The sequence below is a fragment of the Mesoplodon densirostris genome, chromosome 3, assembly GCF_025265405.1.
Source record: "Mesoplodon densirostris isolate mMesDen1 chromosome 3, mMesDen1 primary haplotype, whole genome shotgun sequence".
Lineage (NCBI taxonomy): Eukaryota > Metazoa > Chordata > Mammalia > Artiodactyla > Ziphiidae > Mesoplodon > Mesoplodon densirostris.
Genome location: NC_082663.1, coordinates 164,394,044 through 164,416,216, shown reverse-complemented (window position 1 = coordinate 164,416,216; position 22,173 = coordinate 164,394,044). Strand labels below are relative to the sequence as shown.

The window sequence follows — 22,173 nt, the reverse complement described above, 5'->3', positions numbered from 1 at the left end:
CTGTCCGGGTGGTTTGCTCAGTTAGCCTCAGTTTTCAGCGGGGAACGTACGTCCCACGTTTACACAGGATGCTGCACTCTGCAAAGACTCTAACTCAGACACCCAGCCTTCAGCAAAGGGGGTTATGAAGTGCCTTCCTCACTGGAAGCTCGTTGAGTTTAGGATCCCTTTTCTAAGCAGCCTCAGTCCAACCACAGGCTGGTAGAGAGTCTAACAAGAAGGAATATGAGCCTTGCCAACCTACCCCTCATCCCCAAGAGTATGTAGCAGTTACTTAATTATATTACTTTAGCTGTTTGTTCAGCCATGCAAGTTTGACTGGACCTACATGTATGGAGGTCTTGTCAAAAGAATGAGCCAGACTTTCAAAGAATTCAGACTTTGGGAAGGAAAGGCCTTTAATACTAAAATGGAAAAAAATATATCCTCATCCCCAGTTCTGCTGCTTCTTCAATCAGGTGACCATTGCCTGGTCACCAGGAAGGGAGATTGTGTAGATTAATATACTTTGAACTTGTCTACAAGGCTGCTGTAGGGATGAATGGGCGAGAACCAGTGCTGTGTTTTGTCTTAGTCTTATTTATGTTTCTGGTAAGATGAAACGGACAGATAGGCTGCTGGATCTCATGATCTTAAATGTTGCAGAGAAATTAACTGTGGAATCTTAAAGTTCAAACCCAAACCAGACCCCATCCATTTGCCGGGCAGTCTCAGGCCTCAGATTGAGAAGCAGGATGATTTAAGGTGGGCCCTGGAGTAGCTACAACTGCAGGATAGTCATACCTGCAAGTCCTGTATACCCTGTGGTGAGCTTACTCTGCCACAGACTCTTAAGGTCCACACAGCATGAAATGACAAATCCTTACTTTGGGATCAAGGGGCTAATTAAAAATGAAGAGGACCCAACCCACAAGGTGATCTTGCATTCTCATGTCCTGCCCACTTCTGTTGTGCTCATGTATGCCAATATCTTAGAAAACTGCCAGTTTGGATATCTGTTTTTCTCTGGGTATCTGCTTGTAACCCTCCTCTATCTTACTGCTCTGCACAACATTTTTGTTTCTTCCCTTTGGGACGATGAACCCAGGATGGGCAGGAAGTGCTTAGCATTACAGAGGTGTAGGAAAGTGCGATGGGGGTTTTGCCCATGGTGGGAATCTAGACTCACAAACCGGGATGTGTGACAGGAAGCTAGGCAAGTGATCACTCAGGTCCGTGAAGTCCTCAGCAAGCAGCAGCACGCACTCGGGTGAGGTGTGGTCATGTGTCCAGTGGCAGCTAATCCAGCCCCAAGTTGTTCTGGTTTCACAGGTCGAGTGGCTCCTAGCCTGGGGCCTTCGCTAAGAAGTAGAGAAGGCCTGAGGGCAGTGGTTCCCCACCTCAGGAAGGGCAGAGGTAAAGGTCCCCATGAGCTCAGATCCACCAGAAGCATTTCTTCTTCACCTTCTTGGTTTTCCGCCTTAAGTCCTGTTTCTCAGGGACTGAGGGCTCTGCTGGGGACTTTGGTGGGGGAGATGCCTCCTCAACTGGCTCTGCTTCCTCCAGACTCTGTAGAACCTCATGGAACCTGCCTTCCTGCTGCCGGAAGTCATATTCTACACTGAAAAACACAAAGAGGAAGGAAGGAAAGTACATTCAAATCAGCACATACTGATGTAGCATCACCAAGTGTCCGACTGACATGGAAAAACATGTGCTTTGAGGTCAGGTCCCAGATGCTTAGGTAGCTGCTTGGCTGTGTGACCTTGAGGAGCTTGTGCCACCTCTCTGAAGCTCCAGTTTCTCATTGACTGAATTGGCATCTGTAATGCCTTACTCTTGGGCATGTTACTAAGTTTAAATGAAGCACGTAACATGGCAGCCTAATCGTAGATGTCCAGTAAAAACGGCTCCAATCTCTCTCTCACATTTATTTAATGCTCCTAATTGTTCATTCTTTTTACATACGTTTTATGCATGAAAACTGCCTCATTATAAAGTATTTAAGTAACACAGAGGATTATATGCTAAAACTAACAACTCAGTTTCCTTATCCATAAAATGGACATAAAAATGGCACCTATCTCAAAGGCTTTCTTTGGAATTAAGATGTATATTAATTGAGAGAATATAAATGAAGTACTTAGAGTGGTTCCTGGCATATAGTAAGCCATCTCAGAATGCCCAGTGACAAGGTACCATTTGGGGGCTTTATTAGTCACGTGTGGCAATCGTGATTTGCCTTTTTGGTGGCACTTACTCTGATCCTGGGTCTCTGGGAGGTGACATGGGCATAGCAGACCAGGACAGTGTCCCTTTAATGACATCTCCTTTTCAGCCCTTGCTGGGTAGAAGGCTTTGGCCAGTCATGCCACATCACAAACCCACATGGGGTCTTTCCTCTGCCATATGAAACATGTCATTTTCCTCCTTGCTAAACAAGGAGGAGCACTGTTTTCATGACTCTGCATTTCCCCCACTTTCCATACTCCCAAGCTAGCTCCTCATCTTTGGGCCTTCTGAGAGTTCTAGTATGAAACCAGGTAACAAACACAGCTATAAGCTTAAGAGCCTTCTTCCAAGCATCCTGGCACTGGCAACTCCTCTGTAAGTAAATCTCCTATGGAGGAAAGTGGACAGTTAAGGGTGGAGGGAGCACATACACAGTCTGTAGGGACGTCTGCAGGATTCAGTCTTTCTGGTCTGGCTCTCCAGGTTCTGAGAAGGCTGAGCCAGACTTACCAGATGGGCTGACCATTCCTGATGCCCACTGGCCTGACTGCCAAGCCCTCAAAGGTCAAGGGGAGCCTGAGCACCCACTGCACGCAGGCCAGAGCGTCTGCGCTCCCCAGCCTCTGACCCTCTCAACCCCTGAGAGCCCTGGTCCCCAACAGTGTCACGTTTACCTCGCAGACCTGTGTACAGATGAAACAATGGAGTCTGTACATTAATGGCTCCAAAGCACACAAATAAAATAACAAAACAAGGAGTGGAGATGAGGAAGTGCCCATTAAAGGAGAGTAGTTAAATATGTCTGTATTGAGGAATGCTATGAAGTAAGCGCAGGTGTAAAGCTCTCCAAGACACATCGTTGAGAAGCAAAGCAAAGAGCAAGACATAATATATTAGTAGTCATAACATTAATGATGATAATAGTAACAGTAATAGGGGCTGAATAACCATGCTTAAGGAGCATCAGGGATGGGTGTCTGATTATTTTGTTTCTGTATTTTTGATAAGCTTCCACCAGGTTTTCTTCTCTTCGGCTTATATCCTTTCACTTTCTGTGCCCCCTGGTCTCCTCCACAGAGACATACTCCTGGCTGGGTGACTTATAATAATGGGTGTAGTAATGCAAGCTATGTTTTTCTAGGTAAAGCTCCACGATTGATTAGCTGTGAGATCTTGGCAAAGTCATGTCTTATATTCAAGCCACAGTGTCCTTATCTGCAGAATAAGCATGGTACCTACTCATAGGATCTCAGTGAAGTATAAACAACAGAATGATGTACAACACTCAGCTCAGAGCCAGGCGCCAACAAACACTGAATGATATTCAGCTAATCATTCAACAAACTAAATTTACTGAGTATGTCCCATGTTCCAGGCCCTATGTTAGGTGCTGGGGGCAGAGTGGTAAACAGACAGACAGACAGACAGACAGACAGACATTATCCCTGGCCTCTTGGTGCTGGTAACTAGTGGCTCTGTGTCCTTAGTAAATGCTAGCCCATATCAAGAGCTACTAGAGATCTTCTAGCCAAAGCTTAGGATTTGCCAGATCAGTGAACAGAAGTATCCACTGAGGCTCCCACTTCCAGGATGTACTGCCCCGCACTGCACCCCTATTTGTCTCTGAGCCTGGGGTGGGTTTCTGTCACCACTACCTGCAACTCACTGTCCCCAACTGAAATTTAAGGAGGTGGATTCAGAGGCTGGGGAAGAGTTGTCTCCAGCAAACTCTCATTGCTTTAAGGAAGGAATTTAAAGCAGTGAGTTGCAAACTCTGATTCTTACCCTCTCTTACACTATTTCACAGACAGAGAACATCTACATTCATAGTCCTCCTAGCTCCTGAAATATCCCTGCCCTCCTTTCACCAGGCAGAAAAATAACCTTCATCCTAGAGCATCAGCTGGAGCCAAAGAAAGTAGGCACCCCTTACTCATTCTAGGAATTTCCTCAGCTTTCTGGTATCAGAAATTTCATCCATCTACCCATCCAGCTGGTCAACAGTCTAAACATCCATTCATTCATCCAACCATCCATTCATCCAGCCATCCATCCAACTATCTATCCATTCATCCATCCATCCATCCAACTATCTATCCATTCATCCATCCATCCATCCATCCATCCATTCATCCATCCACCTATGCATCCAATCATCCATCCTATTCTAGGCCTGATACTATGCTCAGTTACAGGGACATCACAGTGAGATAGACAGATGTGGATACTGCTTTTGGGGATCTTTCTTACCAGCGTGTGAGACAGATGATTAAACTAACAATTGCTTTAAAAATCTGCCTTGTTCGTATCTCAACTACCCCTACTTTCCAGCTCTTCATCCATATACCTCTACCAAATTATATGAACATACACACAAAAGAGCCTCCTTCTTCTCCTTATGTGTGATATTTCTCTGACTTCTTAATTCAGACAAACAACAACAAACCACCTGAGTTTGTCAAGACTCACAACACTGTCCTAACACCAATTAGAAAAAATAGTTCTCTGGGTGAGTCCAGATGTGTATAGAACCGGCAGGCCTGGAGACAGAAGGTAAAGTCTGGGACTTCCCTGGTGGCGCAGTGGTTAAGAATCCACCTGCCAGTGCAGGAGACACGGGTTTGAGCCCTGGTCTGGGACAATCCCATATGCCACAGAGCAACTAAGCCTGTGTGCCACAACTACTGAGCCTGGGCTCTAGAGCCTGCGAGCCACAACTACTGAGCCCATGTGCTGCAACTACTGAAGCCCGGGCACCTAGAGCCCGTGCTCTGCAACAAGAGAAGCCACCACAATGAGAAGCCCACACACCGCAACAAAGAGTAGCTCCCGCTCGCTGCAACTAGAGAAAGCCTGTGCGCAGCAACAAAGACCCAGTGCAGCCAAAAATTAAATAAATAAATAAATTTATTTTTTTAAAAAAAAGAAGGTAAAGTCTGTCTTAGCTCACAATTTAAAGCACATTGTAGACAATACAGAAATAGCTCTCGAATGGAATACTCCTGGGTTTGAACCAAGGCTGTACCACTTACTGGCTGGGTGACCTTGGGTAAGTTGCTTCTCTTTCTGAGACCCAATTGAAAGTGGGGGTTATAAAGCTACTTCAATGGGTAGTTGTGCAGATGGGACACAATAACGGGAAATGTCCTTATGTAGGATGTGGTCTCTACCCACTCCACTAAGTCTCTTGTCTACCTATCTTAGGGACTGAATGCCTTACCTCCTCACTCATACCTTCAACTCTTCAGAAATTGTGTACCTTGCCAGAAACATCACTTTTCATCTCTCCCCCCCATGTACATTCAGGGAAGAATATGCTCTTTATATTTCTATGGAAACACCACAGGCTTCCATTATAATCATTGGGACTTAGGGAACTCCCCATCCTCTTCTTGCAACTGCCCCCATTGGTCATGACAATTTAAAGAGGATTGAAAATGACTTTCTTTTCAAGGCCAGGCAAATAACAGAGTACAGAGAAGCATCTGTGCTTTGGAAAGAAATTGATTAATATTTTTTTAGGCCAAAGCAATTTATTAACATAAAGGAAAATTGTCACTTTTCTTCTTATCCATCCATTGACAAGCTACTGTTTAGTTTGGAAGGGAGGAGAAGGAGTATATTTTGTTTTGGTAGCAGCTGCCTTATAAATGGGTAGGGGGCAGTGCCCTCTCTCATCTGTCTTTCATTTTGAGGCTGGGTCGAGAAGAGGAGATGCCCCTCAACTTCTTACTTAGCCAACCCACAGCACCTTCAGCAACATCTTGAAAAGAGGGAATAAAATGCCTGCTTGAGAGAATTCAAGCCAACTCTTAGCAGAGGGTTGTTTGCAGATTCTGGGGAATGAATGCCTGCCTTGGGTTTGGTATCAAGGTAGGACACCAGTAAATTTTCCAACCTTCCCTTCTCTCCTTCCTCTTAATCTGCCTGTCCTCCCACCCTTACCATCTTCTCCATTCATATCCACATGGATGAAGAGGAGTGCTGAATGCTTAGTTTGTACAGAGCTCTGGCTCACGGTGGGGTGGGAGTGGCACATGGTGGTCAAGAAGTTGTTATAATACAGGATTCAGGCCTGGAGCCATTGAGATAGTTTGGAGCATTCAAGGTCTGCAAGGTTGGCCCTCTGAGGATGCACGGAATACCTGACACCTGGTTCAGGAGTGCCCAGTTCACTGTCTGGGGATCCTTAGAGCCTTTCCCAGCCAAGATGTCTGTGCATAGTGCCACTTTGCATTTAGAAAGTGAGCTGTGTGTAGACCAAGAATGGAAGAGAGTTTTCAGGTTTCCCTCTTGAGGGCATCTCACTAATCTAGCTGACAGATCAATGCTCCAGCCATCATGCTAGGTGAAAAACAGAAGGATGTTTTTCTAGGTAATTGGAAGTAGCTAGAAGCCTAAGTCATGGCTTATCTGGAAGAAGAAATAGTGAGAAGCAAAAAGTAGATAAATGCGTAAATACATAAGCAAACAACAGAGACAGATTCTGGATGCAGCATCTTTGCAGCTGGGCAAACTGAAGTTGGGTGAGACACAAAGAGATAAAAGTTTATATAGAAACAAACAATAGAAACCTCTTACTTTTATATAGCACTTTCAGATTGCAGACACTCCAGATCTGCATTTTCATTTTATCTTCACAATAGCTCAGGAATCTAGGAAGGTTGTTATCTCTCCTTCAGCTGACAAGTGAGTTGGTGAAGGGAGTCACACCATAAGTTATGATCAGAATCTCAGCTTGCTTTCCTGACCTCTAGTCCTCTGTTTTTTCCTAAAAAGGGATCAGATGTTTTAGCCCAGGGCTTGGCTGTTACCAGGGTCTTACTCTAAGCAGAAAGAGATATAACAAAAGAGTATCTGGTTCATGTTAGGTGAGGGCATATGGTAATTTAAATGATGAAGAAGGAAGAGGAGGAGAATGACTCTCATTTATGTAATGAAATCTATATTCCAGACACTATACTACAAATTTAGTAATTCTCACGTCTCATGTCATTCTCAGAGCCCCATGAGGTAGATATTATCTTCATTTCACAGATGAGGAAACTGAGGCAAGGCAAGGGGAGGTTAAATATTCTGCCAAGGGCACACACTAATAAGTGACAGAGCCCGGGTTTGAGCCTAGATTGTCTGGCTCCAAAGTTTGTACACGAAGATACACAGCATCGAAAGAACAGCAGTCTTCAACCTGTGTGAGATCCTGGTCACCAGATGAGCGTGGGGAGGGGAGGGGAGGGGCTGGTGACCAAGGCCTAGTGCACCTAAGTGAACTTGAAGCCCGCTATGGAACCAGACCCAACCTGGGCTGGGCTGCATGCACGATCCTTCGTGACCCAGCTGACCAGCCCACCCTGTCATAGTGTTTCCAGATTGCAGGGACATTCTGACGGGGAGGCCGCGTACCAGAGAAGACAGACACCCCACAGGAGGCAGCTTAGTCAAGGTAGTATCTGGGCGGTGCAATTTTGGGTCTGGTGTAAGTTGCTGAGGTCCGCAGGGGCCCTTTGCTCTTCCTTCTCAGCAAGCGGGTCTTGTTCTTTTTTTTTTTTTTTTTTCTTTTTGCGGTATGTGGGCCTCTCACTGTTGTGGCCTCTCCCGTTGCGGAGCACAGGCTCCGGACGCGCAGGCCCAGCGGCCATGGCTCACGGGCCCAGCCGCTCCGCGGCATATGGGATCCTCCCAGACTGGGGCACGAACCCGTATCCCCTGCATCGGCAGGCGGACTCTTAACCACTGCGCCACCAGGGAGGCCCGGGTCTTGTTCTTTTATCAAGAGATGAGTCGTAAACCATACACCCCAAGCAGGTTGGCTGAGAAACTAATGATCCATGGCATCTCCCTGGAGACAAAACCACTTCCAAGTCCCTCTCCACCTCTTCATCTCTGTTAGAGTGTTTCTGTGGCCCCTCTTGCCACAGAACTCAGGTGCAACACAGATTTATTGACCTCCAGCAACTTTTGTTTTAGAAGAATTAGCTGTAAGAATCAGTGGAATCAGCACGGGTAGTTTGCTTCCTGTCTACCTGAATAAATCACACCACTTTGGAAAGTGTCTCTGGGGAAGAATCACAGTCTGGGAAAGTAGGAACCTTAGTTAGTGTTTTTCCCCAGTCTGGAAGGGATATTGTTCCTAAAACTTTCTCCTAATGACCAGTTTGCTCATTATTTATATGGTACAATTTTAAGCTTCACAACTCACAGCCATTTCAAGCTGGCAAATACACCCCTTCTTGGGCAACTGTCTGCTGACGAGTCCTCAGAGAATTGCACGTTCTCTTCTAGGCACATAAATAAGCAGAGCCACGCTGCAGAAACCTCACTGCTGATTGCTATCTGTGAGAGAGGTCTGTGCTCTGGGTTCTGTGGCTCTGTGTTGAGAATGTCTTCACATTAAGTCCTTAGAAAGAGAAGGTCATCCCAGAGAACTTTAACACAGATATTCACTGATTGTGCAAGGTCAGAAAGTAAGAGGGAAAGGAACAAGAAGGTCTCCTGAAAGCAGGACTGGTTTAAGCCCTAGCTCTGTTGGATCTTGGACAAGTCACATATCTTCTCAGAGTCTCAGTTTCCTCATCTGTAAAATGGGAATAATAACCATAACCATATTTTAGGGTTTTGGGGAGTCTGAAAAGAGATGATACGTGTACAGTGTTTAGCAAAATTCCTGGCACAGTGCCTGGTTCAACAAATGGTAATGATTGTTGCATTAACTTGACAGAAAAATAACGATTGGGTCATTTTGTGGTCAGCTGTAGCCCTCATGCCAGCAGCCATCCATTTGTTATTCCTGTGAAATTCTCAACTTTCTTGATCTTATATTTATGGCATGTTTCAACCTCTTTAGCTATTAATGCATTAAAATAGGTTTCATTTTTATTGCAGATAAATTGCTGATGCTGTAAATCCTACTTCTTTCCACTTTCACTCGAGGGAAAAGAAGAAAGGGATAAGCATACTGAGAGAAACAGGGACTAGTGGCAAATATCTTGGGGATCAAACTGTCGAGGCTCAGAGGGGTTTCCACATGTACCCCAAACTTTATGTCTGTTTCCAAAAGAGAGCTTGAGCTATGTTTGGTGGTACTTGTTTGGGGGATGCTGGGTAGTATTTCCATTAACATTCATGTTCCTGCATTTGAAATGAATGCTGCTCAGTCCATACTACAATGGGATGAGAGCTGCAAAGGCATCTGTGATTACTAGAAAGAACAGACATGCTGTGTGCTTTATAATTACTCCTCAGTGTGGAATTCATTGCTGGCCAGAGAGAGGACCGTGGCTGGAAGCCGAGGCTCTGACAATTCACTTGGCTCCATGCTGGGAGGGCATCTTAAGCAAACGAAAGGAACATACTAAGTAATTTACGGGGAAAGTTGGTTGCTGAACTCACAAGCCTGGGCGCCTATTGCATTTCTAGTAAAATGCCTTTTTCTCTGGTTAAGTAATAGCTTTAAGTGGCAAGCAAGACCAAGACCCAGTGGCCAAATGACTTAACCATAGAAGGAAACTCTAGAAGGCTCTCAGCGCCTCTGACTGCATGACCCCAGGTAAATCACGTTGCTTTCCTTGGTTAGACGAAGGCCTGGCTTTTCTCCGACAGGGCACACAGCTGTACAGCTTTGGCCTGTGTTCCAGAGAGACTCCTTATGAGAAGTTCTGAATATTAAAACAATGAGGGGGCGACACCAAGAACAGGGATGCTGGTTGCCGGGTACAAAGGACGGCACTTGCAGCAAATCTCCTTCTGCATTATCCTTAACTTCTTCTCTGTCTTGCTCAGAGGAGTTGTAACAGTGGAGGAATCAATAATGATAAAAAAAAAAAAGCAGTCTATGGTCTGTGGAGTTTGAGGAAATTAGAGGAAAGTGGTGGAGGATTCTGGTGTTCAGCTTCACGCATATTCCCTGGTTCTGGAGCCTGTGGTGACCACACCCTCTCCTGAAGCGGGGTGGGCGGTCCTGGGCAGCACTTTGCATGGCCACTCTGTCAGGTGTTTGTAACTGCTCCTCCAGGACGCACCAGAGGGCAGTTCCTAGCATTTGGGCCCTTGGCCTGGGAGCAGAATTGGGCTCTAACCGGTCTGAACCTTAATTGGAGGAGGAAGCTCAGCAAGGATTGCCATTCCGTCAGATGAGGACCAAGGACCTGGGTAATGTGGGAGGGAGGAGAGGCTACAAATGAATCCCCTAAGTAATGCATAACGAAAGCCTGGGCGCCCACGTGGACCAGCAGAAGCTCATTTTCTCTTCTCATTGGAAATAGGAGGCATCAAAAATACCCTTAGTGTATGAGGAAGCCCCCCACCCACCCAATCCTCTTCCCTTCCCTTTCCCTTGCGTCCACTCTCACCTGCACCTCCTAGTTAGGTCTAAACCTGATCACCTAACCCTGTAATTGAAGCCAAGCAGAAAGGTAAATCATCTTTCCAATGATGCGTTTAAAACAAAAGCTACTTTCTGGGCTATTTTATTAGCAAGAGCTTTCTATGTCACAAAAGCTTCTAATAAATCAACCAGAAACCTCCTCCTTTCAAGACCCTAATTTTACCTAGCTGAATGTTTCTCAAGCTTCACTGGGATCAGGCTTTCCCAGGAAACTGGCTGTACCTGTGGATTCCCATCCTTCACCCCACCCCTCTGGTCCAGCAGGTTTGGGGAGTGAAGGCCAGCAACCAGTATTCACAGATAGCCAGGAGACTCTGATGCACATGGCCCAGGATCACATTTTTAGAACACTGTTTAGGTCCTGCATCTTAAACACAAGCCCTCACGATGCCCTTAGATTATGAGAACTCAGCCATACAACATTCTGCTGAGCCCTGATACCCCTCAAGCAGGTCTGTCCTCTGAAGGCAGCATGCTGTAGAATCTGGCCAACAGGAAGGGAGGACTAAGTTCCAATCTCGACATTGCCACTTATTAGTTTCAGAATAATTGTGCAAGTGCCTCTCTCTCTCTCAGTGTCAATTGTCTAATCTGAATAGTGTGCACGTCCCTGAACCTCAGTTATCTCGCCTGTAAAATGGGAGTATTTTTATCTATCTCACATGGTTGTGGGGATTAGATATGAAAATAAAAGGCATTTATAATGACCAGTAATAATAGACACTCAAGAAGTGGTAGCTCTCTTCTTATTTCTTTTCCCTAATCTTCATCCCAACAGATCTCTGTCTTCCCCTAGCTGTCATAGTTGCAAAGATCATCAAAGTCAAGTTAACAGACCTCCAATTAGATGTGAGTAGTTTACGAATTATAAGGGTTTAATCCAGGCGTATTAGTTTCCTATTACTACTGAAACAAATTACCACAAATTTAGTGGTTTAAAACAAGACAGATTTTACTCTTAGAGTCCAGAGATCAGAAGTCCTCCAGAACTGTAAATCAAGGTGTCAGCAGAACTGTGTTCCTTCTGGAGGCTCGAGGAGAGAATGTGTCCCTTGCCTTTTCCAGCTTTTAGAGACTGCCTACCTCCTTTAGCTTGTGACCACATCACTTCTACCTCTGCTTCTGTTGTCACATCTTCTCTGACTCTGCCTCTCCTGCCTTCATCTTTCCCTTGTAAGGATCCTTATGATTATGTTAGGCTCACCTGGACAATCCAGGCTACTTACCTTGTCCTAAGGTCCTTAACCTAATCACACCTGCAGTGTCCCTTTTACCAAGTACGGTAACATATTCACAGGGTCCAGGAATTAGAATGTGGGCATCTTTTGTGGACATTATTCTGCCTACTACACTGGGTTTTATTGCTTTACCAAGAGAACCTGCCGATCTAATGCCTTAATTCCCTCTTCCATAGAGATCACTGGTGCAGTTCAGACACTGTAGAAGGGAGATATTTTAGCCTGGAGGGAGTTTTCAGTTTTCCACAAATCAAACGGCCTTTCCTACCACAGCCAGTGCAGAAGTACTGGGCAATACTGTTGGATGGCCATGATGAACGAAGATCTCAATGTCCTGTGAAATTGCAACAAGCTTTCTGAGTCATCGAAGGAAGATTTGATTAGGTTTCATCTTGTAGTGTTCCAGGTGTTTGAAAATTGACAGTCCATATACTACATATAGTCATTTGATTTAGTTCCAAAAGATCTTCTGAGGACCTGCTTCACAGAAGCCTTCCTTCCCTAATAAGAACATTTGATTAATTAAGGCCTTCCGTTTCCCCACCCAAGGGTAGGGGCACACACAAATAGTCACACTGACTTGACTTTGGGACATCTGAATAGCTGTCTAAAGCCCACCACTGTTTTTCATCCCTCCCCTAGTCAGTATAGCCATTCCCTTCCTTGACAAGATTCTGCTGAGCACCAAGTATGTGTTAGACACTGGCCCACGACTTTGAGATACTAGCCATCTGCTGAAGGAAAGAAGCTCATAAACACTGCATTACAATGCAATAGGATAAATGGTATAGTCGAGGAATGTGTGTGCCAGGGGGGTCTTTCTTTGGAAGGAGTGTAAGGCTATTCAGAGGAAGTGACTTTTAAGCTGCAAGACTAGGAGATTTCCAGACAAAGCAGGGCAGAAAAGGCATTTCAGGAAATAAGGAAACATGCATGAGAGAACACACAGTATACGAAGCCAGCTGAGTAGTTCCCTGTGTCTGGGGAGAAATAGGAGACCCAGCAGGTAAGAAGGTTAGTATCATGTTCAAAGGGCTTTGAAAAATTAGCTAAAGGAAACAACAGGAACTGGAACAAAATTGTTTAGCAGGGGAGTGACATGATCAGATTCTTCTTTTCAGGTAATTTAGCAATCTGTGTGGAGGATTACGTGGGACAGGGCAAAAGGTACCTATGGCAAAAAGGCCAGCTGACGTTTAAGTGACCAATGATGAGAGCCTTTATGGACCAGAGAGAGAGGGTAGAATCAGTAGCCAATTTGATGTGTGTTGTAAAGGAGAGGAGCGAGGCACTATGGGGTCTATAGTTTCTTTATGGAACTATGGTTAACGGTGTTGAGCAAAATAAGAAACATAGAAAAAGAACTTTGTGGAGGAAAATAAGAAGTGGGTTCTGGTATATGGTGAATTTGAGAATCTGAGGTACCTTTGAGATATCAAGATAGAAATAGAAAGATCTGTAGGTAGTGTGTGTGTGTATATATATATATATATATAGGGAGAGAGAGAGAGAGAAGGAACTCATAAAAAAGATAGGGGAAGCTGATGTCACAGAAATTAAAATTAAAATCCATGAGTGCAGTTGAAGTCATGAACAGAGGCTAAGGATGAGAAGAGGAGACAGCCTGTCCAGATAGACCCCTGAGCAAGCAAGTGCCCTTCTGTTGTTCTCTCCTCTCTAGCACCTTTCAAATTTTACATGGCCAGCCTCTCCCTTCACCCACTGAAAATGGTAAGTTTGCTGCTTGCTCTTTATTTCCATTTTCTAAGAAACACACTTGGATGATAGAAGACATTTTTTTTTTTTTTTCTGAGAAAGACTTCCCATTCTTTTCCCTTAAAACATTTGAGGCATTCTACAACTTAAACCAGGCAGATTTTTTTTTCCTGGGAGCTACATCCATAAAATAAATGAATGATTGGTGTAGTCAAAGATCTTCAAAGAGGTTCTGTGGTTATTTTTAGAGTGAACATGAAGACGAAGTGCAGGCAGATGTGGCTGGAGGAGCAGAGAACGGGGTGAGGGAAGGAGGAGAGATATGGCTTGGAGAGACCTCCTGTCTTTGAGAAGAGGAAAGGGAGCTGGTTCCTTAAGGCAGTTTCCAAAACTGCAGTCATTCATTCACCACCTTCATGGTTTTTGTGAAACTCCCCATACCACATGCACAATAATTTTTTTCTCTCTAGATCAATTCACTTTTTAGACTTAAAAACATGGGAATGTGGATTGGTACAGCCACTATGGAGAACAGTATGGAGGTTCCTTAAAAAACTACAAATAGAACTACCATATGACCCAGCAATCCCACTACTAGGCATATACCCTGAGAAAACCATAATTCAAAAAGAGTCATGTGCCAAAATGTTCATTGCAGCTCTATTTACAATAGCCCAGAGATGGAAACAACCTAAGTGTCCATCATCGGATGAATGGGTAAAGAAGATGTGGCACATATATACAATGGAATATTACGCAGCCATAAAAAGAAATGAAATTGAGCTATTTGTAATGAGGTGGATGGACCTAGAATCTGTCCTACAGAGTGAAGTAAGTCAGAAAGAGAAAGACAAATACCGTATGCCAACACATATATATGGAATTTAAGAAAAAAAATGTCATGAAGAACCTAGGGGCAAGACGGGAATAAAGACACAGACCTACTAGAGAATAGACTTGAGGATATGAGGAGGGGGAAGGGTAAGCTGTGACAAAGCGAGAGAGTGGCATGGACATATATATACTACCAAATGTAAAATAGATAGCTAGTGGGCAGCAGCCACATAGCACAGGGAGATCAGCTTGGTGCTTTGTGACCACCTAGAGGGGTGGGATAGGGAGGGTGGGAGGGAGGGAGACGCAAGAGGGAAGAGATATGGGAACATATGTATATGTATAACTGATTCACTTTGTTATAAAGCAGAAACTAACACACCATTGTAAAGCAGTTATACTCTAATAAAGATGTCAAAACAAAACAAAACAAAACAGGCAATATACCTTTTGAAAATGGAGACTTGCATAACAGTGAGTAGATAGGGGGACTAGTTTTAAAAGTTAAAATCTTCCATAAAGAATTAGAAATGATTACATTCTGGCTGCGTACTCTTGCTTGCCCATGGCTATGAACACGAAACATGCTCACTCTTGGCAAAGAAGTGTAATATGTAAGCATTAGAAAGGTTTTGAAGACATTCTAGCACCAAGCTCAGACTTTTCCCTCTGGGTAAATCAGAAGAATTGAAATGAATTTGAAAAGAGAACAACCTTCTCACTAGGTAATTCAATGCTATTTAATCTTAGGTACCGCAGGAGGCATGCAGAAACCCTTTGAGTAGCTTGTCCTAGGATTAATGCTAAGGAGAGGTGAGGAGAGTGTTTGGGGTCTAAACAGCCTGGAACCAGCTTGAGTCATAGAGCCAATCCCCACACCCTTCCCTTGGAGCCCACAGCAGTCAAAACTCCAAGGAGTTCATCCTTCCTGGTGTACTCCTGAGAATACATGGAATCTTTGGGCATCAGTTTTGGTGCTGTTCTCCTTGGTGAGGTAGGATCTATCAAAGTGATCCATGGTAAGAAGAATGCCAGTGAGGCTTTGAGGAGCGGGTAGGCAGAAGGCTCCTCTTGGAGCAGAGAGAATGAATTGGATAAAACCAGTGACCCCAGTGACACCAGTGATGGAAGCAAGTAGCATAGCCATAGGCTTCGGCTGATGGGGCCACTTAGAAAACCTTATGGATTGCTAACTTAGCAGCAACATCTCCAGAGAAGAAGACCCGGCAGGCAATCCATCACGCATCCATGTGCTTTATGTTCAGTGACGTGCACTCGGTCCATCCATCATCAGGGAGAGACTGCAGCTTAACAAGGCCTGAGGATGAGTATTTCACATCATTTATTTATTAGTTTGCAAGATCTGACTTTCCAGGATACCACACAGAGTTTGAAGTCATTTGAAATGTTAAAAAAAAAAAAAAAATGACAACTCTCATCTTCCCACTGTTACTGTGATGGAGATGTTGTTCTGATCTCTTTGCTTTCATCAAACTAATTGCTTGTTCCTTCACAATGGCTTAGATACAACGATATAGATACTGTCTGGGAGAACAGTCTGGCTTTGAATGGTAATGAGGGATAGATGCATGCCATGGCTGCTTTTCTTGGAAAACTGGAAAGGGATGTGTGGATAAAGGTTTGCCAGCGCATCCAGGGGTAAATTTAGAATGTTTGCTTGGGATATTTGAAGTAAGTACTAGAAAAATGCAAACATTCTCAGACTTGTTGGAAGGTTGTAGTTTAGCCAAATATTACTATTTTTAACTCAGCCTAGAACATCAGAATGTCAGAACTGAAAGGGACCATAGGGACCATCTAATTAAAGGCCCTCATGCTTCAGATGAGGAAACTCAGAGGCCAGAAACGATTTGCCGAAGGCCAGGGCAAGAAACTCATAGTAGATGGGAAAATAACCATTTGTCCTTTTCACTTATATAAGCTAAATAAAAAGTCATCTGAAGGTAATAGAAAATACATCATCTGGCTGCTGAAAAAGAGACTTTTCAAAATTTAAATGGAAGTTAGTTAAAAATAATTATTTTTGTTTATGAGGGAAAGTTTTTGTTCTCCCTAACAGTCTAGACATTTAATGATTTTTTTTTTTTTTTTTTTTTTTTTTGGCGGTACGCGGGCCTCTCACTGTTGTGGCCTCTCCTGTTGCGGAGCACAGGCTCCGGATGCGCAGGCTCAGTGGCCATGGCTCACGGGCCCAGCCGCTCCGTGGCATGTGGGATCTTCCCGGACCGGGGCACGAACCCGTGTCCCCTGCATCGGCAGGCGGACTCCCAACCACTGCACCACCAGGGAAGCCCACATTTAATGATTTTTGTCCTCCTGGTGATGAGGAAATTTGCTTAAGATGGGGAATATGAAAAAAGAAGGAGAAAAAGGTAAGCAATTGATGAGACTCCCTAATTTTTCTTTCCAATGCACAAGCCTTTTCCAGAGCCCCCTTTTAAGAGGAGATATTTCATGCCAGGGTAAAGGGCATTTTTTTGTGTGTGAGAGGTCCTGAAGCTCCTGTTATTGTTATTGGTGAAAAAACCTTGTGGTCCTTTGGCTCTTAGGTATAAAGTGTTGACAGTTCAGTGAGAAAATACCCAAGGCCTCACCTAAGGGTAGGGGCCCCCTGACTACCAGGCCCCCATCCCTTGCCAGGATGAAACCTCAGGATTCTGCTGGAAGGAATGAGACATTTTAAAAAGAAGACACAGGCAACCCAGTTGGGCTTCAGTTTGCTCAGGCCCTAGCTGCCTTTCTCCTCAGAGAGAGAAAATAATAGAGAAAACCAAACCATACACTTTTGTTAAACAAAGTTAGATTCCATCAACTGAAATGACTGCTTTTGACCACTTTTCCACTGTGCCACCGAAAGTAGACTTGCACCTAAAGGGGCGTTGATTTTTCCAGTAATAACAGGAATAAGCTCCTGGATTTGTACAGAAATTTACTGATACAGAAGGCATTCAGATATATTTTCTTATTTGTTCCTAATGGCAACTCTCAAGAGGGTTCATTGTTCCCACTCTACAGATGAGGAAACTGAGCTCCAGACAAGTAAGCAGGCAAAGACTTGGGGATTTTGACTCCAAGTTTAGTGCTCTTCCAACTGTATGCTGTTTCCCTTCTATTACTTATAAAAATTCACTCTATTGCAGCAATCTTACCCCCTGCTGGAAAGCAACAGTGTACTTAGAAATGAATACACAGTTGCTTAGCACAGTTCTTGACATATAGTAATTGTTGGCATGTGATAGCTACTGTGGAGGAAGAGGCTGTGTGGTACCACAATCCAGATCATAGGGCTTGGGATCAGAAGGATCTGGATTTAAGTCCCAAGACTCTGAATATTTGGTTGGAGAGCCCCCTCTGCTCTCTGAAAATGCTTCCTGGGAGTGGAGCCAAATGGCTGAACCTCTCTGAGGACGTTAACGCCTACCTCATGAGGTATACTGTGAAGCGAGACGCAAACGGGCATGCAGAGCTTAGCAAGGCGCCTGTACTCAGTATTCAGTAAGTGGAGGGATGATGATCTCAAGAGGATTTGCTCATAGACCTTATTGTGAGGAAACAAAGCAATGCCTGCCTTGGAACCAGATGTTACCATTTCATAGTTCAGCACCTTGCTTTTTAAGTCTCAGGGATTCAAAGGCCTCCTGTCTTTGCCCCTCTCTTGAATTTCTGTGCCTAAGAGAGCTTACAAGAATGTTCTGTGGACCCTGCAACTTCCGTGCTCTAAAGAGCAGGCCTCGGTTGTGGCCAGGTACCTGTATATGATGCACGCTGTGTTCTGGCAGGTACTGCAGTTGTTGAGATCTTGGCCAGTTCGATAAAAGTTGCGCCTGCAAGATAGAGCATTTGCTAGATAAATCTATGGGCAAAATCCCCCTGGGATGCACGCATTCTACAGACTCATTCCCTGCAGCACAGCATTGCCCCTCTCATGAGTACCAAAGCCTGAAGTTGCATGGCCATTACAGACACAGAAACAAGAAACCCCTGTTGATAGAACCTCACATTTCTAGAGTGCTTTATAAATGTTTAAGCACTTTGACATCTGTGTTTTCTTCATGCTGACAATAACCCTATGAGATGAGCCAGTTATTCTTACCCCCCCCCCCTGCATGATAGATGGGGAAACCAAGAGACTTTGCCAATGAGTAGAGGAAGATGATTAAAACTCCACATCCCTTAGTTCAGTGCATCTCTCTCTGTATCATCACAGTGCTTCTCTCTTATAAGGCAGTGTTGATTCTGATCCATATCAGCAAAGGCCAGTTAATTACTTCTTCCCTCTCCTACCTTTTTGTTGATTAGCTTTGGCCATTCCTTCTTCTCAGTCTTCAGAGAGCACTGTTTCAAGGAAAGAACAGCCCACACCTAAACAAATAACTGCCTTCCCCTCCCCAGACCGATGCTGAGTCATCCAGGAAAGCATTTTGTGACTTTTTTCTCTTTGCAAAATTGTGATCTCATTTCAGTTTCCATTTAGCTGGTCCATGATGGACTGGCCCAAGCCTTCAAAGTGGTCAGTGGTGGGGAAGGTCAACAGTAAGCTTAGTGGCCACCTCAAGTTCTCTGTGACAAACCCATAAATAACTAAACTACTGTGCAAATGCAGTCACTTGCTTCAAGGATGTGGGTGGGGGAAGTACCTACATGCTATCATTTTCCCCCATCATTTATCAACTGGACTCATATCTTAAGAAAAAGCACTTTTTACTCTGCTGCTTCATTGCCCCCTTTCTATTGACATCTGGAAACAAACACACATCACCATGGAAATCCACCAAAGCCTACAACCAGGCAAAACCCAGTCAGAACAAAGGGGGACCATTGCTTACAATTTGGGGGAACAACAGAATCTCAAACATTTTGGAGACATTTTACTAACGGAAACCAGTGCTCTCTCTCTGCCCCTATCCTGGCAAGTGACTTAACCCAATAAAAAAGAAATCCACCTTACCCTTCTGTGAGAGCTCGAGCCTTCTCCAAGTCTTGAATTACATTCAAAAGGACTTTAATTTTCTCTTGGTTTGAGTGCAGAGATTCCTCCACGGATTGCAGCCTGCCCTGGAGGTCGCAGAACTCACCCTGTGCCAGGTGAATTGGATTAAGCGTACCCATCTCCGTGGTGCCCTGCTGTTTGGTCTCTCTCCTTGGAAGAGAGGATGGGAGGTGATCGCTTTCTGGACAGTTTGGAAACGCTGGGATGTGTGACTGGAAGGGGTTCTTTGCCGTCTGCTCTTGACACACAGGGGCAGATTTTGACTCACTGTTAGTTTTGAGTGACTGCAGATCCTGGTGATTGTTCCTCGATGAAGCACAATCTGAAGCTCCCCCTGGCTGGGCTGGCTGGCTGTGGGAGCCTGGCGAAGGGGAGCTGTGAGTCTGTGGATGGGAGGGAACGCATGTTTCCTTTGACTGAGATGACAATGGGCCAAGGTCTTTGTCATCAGAGTTATCTTTGGGCAAAAGCATTTCAGGTTTAAGTTTCCCTGTGCCGGGCATGTGGTTGGCACCGCTGGTGGCATTTAAGCAGGAGAGGGGTCTTTCTGAATCTGATGGTGGCACTCTTCTCCCATCACCTGGACACATGTCAACCAAAGTGGGTATGGAGTTGTTAATCTCAGCAGACCTGTCTGGGCTGAAAGTGGACTCTCTACCTGCCCAGGTAGGGCTGTGATAAATATCATCTGGGACCTGAATAGCAGCTGTTGCTTTCCCTGAGGCCCTCCATGTCCCTGCTTCCAAGCATATGCTCACAGGCCCATTGCTTTGCACCTTGGACATTCTAGGGAGAAATGGGTGGGACACCTTGACCCTTTGAGGCCCATCTTCAAGATGCCGAGACAGCCTTAAGTAGGCAAGGTCAGAGGACACAATGTCCTGTTCAGAGAGATTGCCATTCACCTGGATGGCACTTTGGGATGCTGTCTGAATTTCCACCAGGGACTTGCTAGCTGTGAGTCTCTTCCTTTTGAAAACTGGGAAATGCTTCCTGAGACTGGGGGAGGTTTGGATGGCGATGTGCCGAAAGCCCCCTGCCTCCTGGGACCTGGGGAAGGAGAGTGAGTAGGTGGGGAGGTGATGGTGCCCAGAGGCCTGAGTCTTGCCCATTACAGCCGGGTCCTCAGAAGTTTGGATGTCAACCTCAGATGGGGCAGGTGGAGTCTTACTGGCGCCATCTTCCTTAAATCGTACCTGCTGAGATTTGCTCCTGCGGTGGTGAGGTTGCTTCACAAGCTCCACTGACTCTAGACTGTTACGCTTCAGAAGCACAGGCCTCACTTTCATACTTTGCTGGGCCATTGAGCCTCAGTTGAAAGGATTGGGACCATACACTTCTCCTGGGCACATTTCCTTAGGTCTTTGGAGCAGCATCTAATGACAGCATCTCAGACACAGAGATCTGCCAGCCAGGATGGAGTGGTCCTCTCCTCTGAGTATGGGCAGCTCTGTTGGCCATTCCCAGCCAGTAGGTTTTATTGGGGGGGCTCTCCGTAATGCTTCCCCTGCAGTTAAAATATTATTCCATTGCAGTGGTAATTGCCACTTAGGTAAACAAGGAGTTAGGCTAATTATTAAACCTGATCTACCACGAGAGCTGGTGGGCTGTTTATCAAGGGAGGCTGGCAGGCAGTTCTGATCCTGGAAGAAGGTTGCTGTCTTGAACAAAAAGACAATGAAAGTACCATTTAAGGGATAGCGCCAGACTGCCAACATGTGAATTCCAAAAGAAACCTGCTACATCTGGAACATACGGCTTCCTTTCTGGGAGCGTCAATTTGCAGTGTAAAACTATAGGGAACTTAAACACATCTTTCCATTTCATGTAAACAGGCAGAGAAATAAATGACCTGGGGCTTGGCTTCTTTGATGATACATGATGCTCCTAAGGGAACATCCCCATTTACGTCAATCACATATTCTTCCTTTGGAGCCATTGTTTTCTTTCATGCTGTTTCCCTTTTCTTCAGTGAGGGAAACTTATCTGCCTAAATAGCCTCACAAAACCCAGTGGGGTGTGATGGGGACAGGATTGAGGCATCCGAGGGCATTCAGAGAGCAGAGTCCCTGTCGTGGTGTCTTGGCTGAAGTTCACATGTGGGAAAAGTGAGCCACATCTGCAACTTCTGGGTATTTGAGCCAAAACCTTTGTTCGCTTGGCCTTGGGGTCAGGGTCTGGGACCTGGCAGTCTTTCCCACCAGGCAAGGAGAGTCTGAAAGGGAAGAGATAACAGATGCAACTGAGAACACAGTTCCTGGAGGCCTGGGTTTCTCTCCAATTTCCAACCTCCCAGCTGAGGGCTTTTGATAGTGGATAGTCTGGGGGTAAGTCAACTTACTACCTTTGTGTCTTTTCCCCTAGTGAGCCAGCCACCTTGTGGCTACAGGGCCTCGGAACAAAATGCCTGTCTGCCTGGATCGCTTTCTCCTTCCACTCCCAGGCATCCCCCAGCCAACTCCTATTCATCCATGAAGTCCCAGCTTAAATGGCACTTCCTCACGAAATTTTTCTAATGATTCCTCCCTCACATACACCTCTGATGCTACATCCTATCAGGACCCCATTATACCTTTTCACCACATTCTTCATAACACAAATTGTAACTGTCCCTGAATAATCATTTGTGTACGTATTTATTTAATATGTATCTCCCCTGCTACCCTGTAAGCTCCAGGGTGGCAGGAGCTGGAGCCATTTTTTTTACAGCTTAGCTATTTCCATTCCTCCTTTAGGCTCACTGTGGGTGCTTAATGAGTATTTACTGAATTAGAGGATGG

General features: G+C 45.0%; 2 protein-coding genes across 2 annotated transcripts in view; one reads left to right on the top strand and one right to left on the bottom strand.

The window, feature by feature from the left end:
• The window catches only part of DOCK2 (dedicator of cytokinesis 2), a 412,654-nt gene that overhangs the window by 188,050 nt on the left and 202,431 nt on the right, over positions 1-22,173 (top strand). The window lies entirely within an intron of this gene.
• Positions 1,414-20,697, bottom strand: INSYN2B (inhibitory synaptic factor family member 2B). The gene is made up of 3 exons (XM_060092554.1): positions 19,352-20,697; positions 18,153-18,227; positions 1,414-1,600 (listed from the first exon to the last, which is right to left on the bottom strand). Exons 1-3 carry the CDS (start codon positions 20,695-20,697, stop codon positions 1,414-1,416), a joined length of 1,608 nt encoding a protein of 535 aa, XP_059948537.1.

What these genes read in the sequence shown, in the direction of transcription:
- INSYN2B (XM_060092554.1), bottom strand. Translation starts at nt 20,697, where the DNA reads ATGGCCCAGCAAAGTATGAAAGTGAGGCCTGTGCTTCTGAAGCGTAAC. An exon ending in GCTCGAGCTCTCACAGAAGG is followed by an intron (nt 18,228 to 19,351) that starts GTAAGGTGGATT and finishes TCTATCTTGCAG; the next exon opens with GCGCAACTTTTATCGAACTG. An exon ending in ACAGCGTGCATCATATACAG is followed by an intron (nt 1,601 to 18,152) that starts GTACCTGGCCAC and finishes TGTGTTTTTCAG; the next exon opens with TGTAGAATATGACTTCCGGC.